The 3,078-nt window shown below is 52.3% G+C and overlaps 1 protein-coding gene across 1 annotated transcript; it reads right to left on the reverse strand.

Annotated features, from left to right (window-relative positions):
• Window positions 1-891: 891 nt before the first annotated feature.
• SAICODRAFT_141524 (uncharacterized protein) lies at window positions 892-2,654 on the reverse strand. Its single transcript, XM_019165499.1, has 2 exons — window positions 1,002-2,654; window positions 892-933 (listed from the first exon to the last, which is right to left on the reverse strand). Exon 1 carries the CDS (start codon window positions 2,631-2,633, stop codon window positions 1,029-1,031), a length of 1,605 nt encoding a protein of 534 aa, XP_019023133.1. The 5' UTR covers window positions 2,634-2,654; the 3' UTR covers window positions 892-933; window positions 1,002-1,028.
• Between the last annotated feature and the right edge of the window lie 424 nt (window positions 2,655-3,078).

The following is a 3,078-nucleotide window of genomic DNA, read 5'->3' on the forward strand; positions in this document are numbered from 1 at the left end:
AGGCTGGAGTGTTGGTGTTGTCTATCTGTAACGCTCGGTTATGCATGGTGGCTGCGTGGGAAAACAATAGACGTCAGGTAACTTTTGTGTTGGCGAAGGCAAATATCAAGATACGAAGATGAGAAAAGCACACAGTACGCTTGAAAGCTATACCAACGAGAAGATATTGAGAGGAGATGAGACCGGTCTCTCCTCAGTCCTAACGACTCCTCACCTGAGGCCGGCACACCTGCATCTGCCGGGCCGGCAATTAGATTACTTTGATCCCTAACACAAACTCAAGCCAGACTCTATGCAATCGACAAATACGCTCAAGAACAGCACAAGGAAAAGGTACAGAACGTCATGAGAGAGTCTCTCAAAATTTTTAAATGTACATGGGCAAAAAGAGAACCCCTTGTCATTACATGGCCCCGTGTGATAAGAACCAGAGACTTTCTGAAATGCGTGGGCCCCCTTCCTCCGTCTGTTGAAGACGCGTTCCATCTCGGTGTGACTCGAACCCAGGCCGTTTCGGACGCTGCATCCGTTGAGCCACCTGTCATGGACAAGATTCTACTTTCAAAGATTGAACATGACCCCAAAATTCTGGGCGAAGGGTGATAAATGAACCACGCCAAACACCCAGCGATCCTTTAACGACATTGAAAGACCTTTAGTATGAGTATAAAAGGAGGTATGTAAATCAATTACGGTGTTTGACTCTTGAAGTTTGGACAATACCCTGGACTTCGGGCGAAATGGGAGGGATGAGCAGAAGTAAACACACACAATCGTCTAAAACTCTAATACGAGCTATTGGCAAGGGTTTGAAGTAACCCACTTGGTGGTGGTCAGCGCGATCTGGTTTACGGTTTGCGTACACAGCCTGGGTCGTCACGGACGGGTATGCTCCCCATGTAACAACCGTACGGTACCGGTAAGCGACGTGCAGTGAGTAATACATGATAACACGGATCGATTTTATAGCGACAGAAAATTAACTTTTCATTCCCCTACATCTCTCTAAATCGTCCAGAATCACACTTTTACGCCTTCACCTCCTCCGCCGCATTCGCCTCCTTCTCAAGCCTCTCAACCTCCTTCCTCGCCTTCTCCACGTTCTCCTTGGTGACTCTCTCCTGGTTCTCCTTCCACCAAGTGACCTTCTTCTTCAACTCCTCCACGACACGGGGCTGGTCTTCGGCGCTCATCGGGGGCTGGATGTTGAGCTTGGAGAGGGAGTTCATGGTGCCGAGATCGATGTTGAACTTTGATGCCGCGGGGGCGGGGGTGCGGTTGTTACGGGCGGCCTTGCCTTTCTTGGGGGCGAAGAGAACTTCGTCGTCGTCTTTGCGGCGGAGGATGGTGCCTTGGGGTGCGGTGGCCTGGGTGACCTCACGAGCGGCGAGCTTTCCGGTGGAGTTGGGCTTGAGCGAGGCGGACGAGTCGGAGGTAGCAACGAATGAGGGGTCAAAGTACTTCAACAAGTTCTCCGCCTGGATGATCTCGACCTCGAAAGCGGGGTGAGAAGCTTCCTCCATATGTGCGGCAGCAGCCTCACGTCTTCGCTCGGCTTGCTCCTTCTCGCGTTCCGCGCGCTGACGGTCAAAGCGCTTCTGGCGCTCCTCGGCCTCGTAGATCTTGTACGCGTTCTTGTTTGTGTAGAACTCGTCCTGCAATGCTCGCTTCTTGGCGTACGCCTCGTCCAAGGTCGTCTTGAGGGCGTTGCGCGTTTCGTAGGTTGCGTTGCGGGATTTGTAGGCTACGTCGGATTCGAGACGGAGTTTGTCCATTTCGGCGCGGATGGTGTCGTATTGCGCCGAGAGGGCACGAGACTCGGGGTCGTCGAGGGAGGCCCGGATGGAGCGCTGTTCTTCACGGAGAGCATCGATCTCAGCCTGCTGAGCCTCGAAACCCTCGGCGTTGCGGCGGGCCTTCTTGAGGTTGGAGATCTCGGCCAAGGCCTTTTTCTCCTCGACGAGCTTCATGGAACCGGACTCGACAGCGGCCTCCAAGTCGGCGATACGGGCGGTAATCTCTGCTGGGTTGGTAGACGGAGCCTTCTTTTTCGCGGCCTGGAGGTCAGCGATCTTCTTCTTGATCTGGTCGTCGAGGATGCGGGCACGCTCGTGGATCTTGCCCTTCTCGGACTTGCCGGCGGCTTGCTTGGTCTTGATCTCGTCCAATTGAGCCTTGAGCTCCTTGTTGCGCTCGCCACCGGCACCATTCTTGCCGAGAGAAGAGATCTGAGCCTGGACGGGCTTCAATTGAGCCTCGATGGCGGCGATTTCCTTCTCGATCTCGGTACGGGCAGCGATGAAGGCGGCGTCATCAGGCTTGGTGGGGCGGGTGAGGGTGGAAGGGGAAGCAGTGGCCTCTACGGCGGGAGTGGTAGCCTCGACAGACATGGCAGTTGCAATCGTCTTCTTTGTGAATTGGTTGTTCGGGGTCTTCGAGCTTTGAGCGCACCGTCGGTTTGGAGGTTGCCGTAGTGTGTCAGCGTGAAATCTCAGGCACCGAAGCATCGAGGGGCTTCCGTGCTCAAACCTTAACCGTGGAAGACGAAAGACTTCGAAGGGTGCGCCTGAAAGTTTTTCCCAAGTTACAGTGAATACTGTGTGCTCCATATGGATTTCAAGATAACTTAACATCTCTCAAACCAAGAAACACTCATCACAAACACGCCTTGACAAATCGTACATGTCATCAGAACGAGTGCCCCTTACTTCCTACGAGACCCCCAAATTCTACCAAACACGATTATAAAACCTGAATAAAATTATCCAGTATCCCGAATAGAGTTATTCGAGTTAGTGGGATATTCTGGGCACAATCTGGATTGTTAAATCGTCTTGAAAGTAGAATTTTTTATACAATTTCCCAACACTACACTGTTATACTATTCTACCTCATGACTGCACACTGCACAGACGTGACATTCATTGGTCCCATCTATCACAGGTCATCAATCTAGGGTTAGGGTTAGGGTTAGGGTTAGGGTTAGGGTTAGGGTTAGGGTTAGGGTTAGGGTTAGGGTTAGGGTTAGGGTTAGGGTTAGGGTTAGGGTTAGGGTTAGGGTTAGGGTTAGGGTTAGGG

Source organism: Saitoella complicata, assembly GCF_001661265.1.
Source record: "Saitoella complicata NRRL Y-17804 unplaced genomic scaffold SAICOscaffold_17, whole genome shotgun sequence".
Taxonomy (NCBI): Eukaryota; Fungi; Ascomycota; class Saitoellomycetes; order Saitoellales; family Saitoellaceae; genus Saitoella; species Saitoella complicata.

Excerpts from the sequence above, each read along its gene's own strand:
- SAICODRAFT_141524 (XM_019165499.1), bottom strand. The coding sequence starts at position 2,633 with ATGTTAAGTTATCTTGAAATCCATATGGAGCACACAGTATTCACTGTA.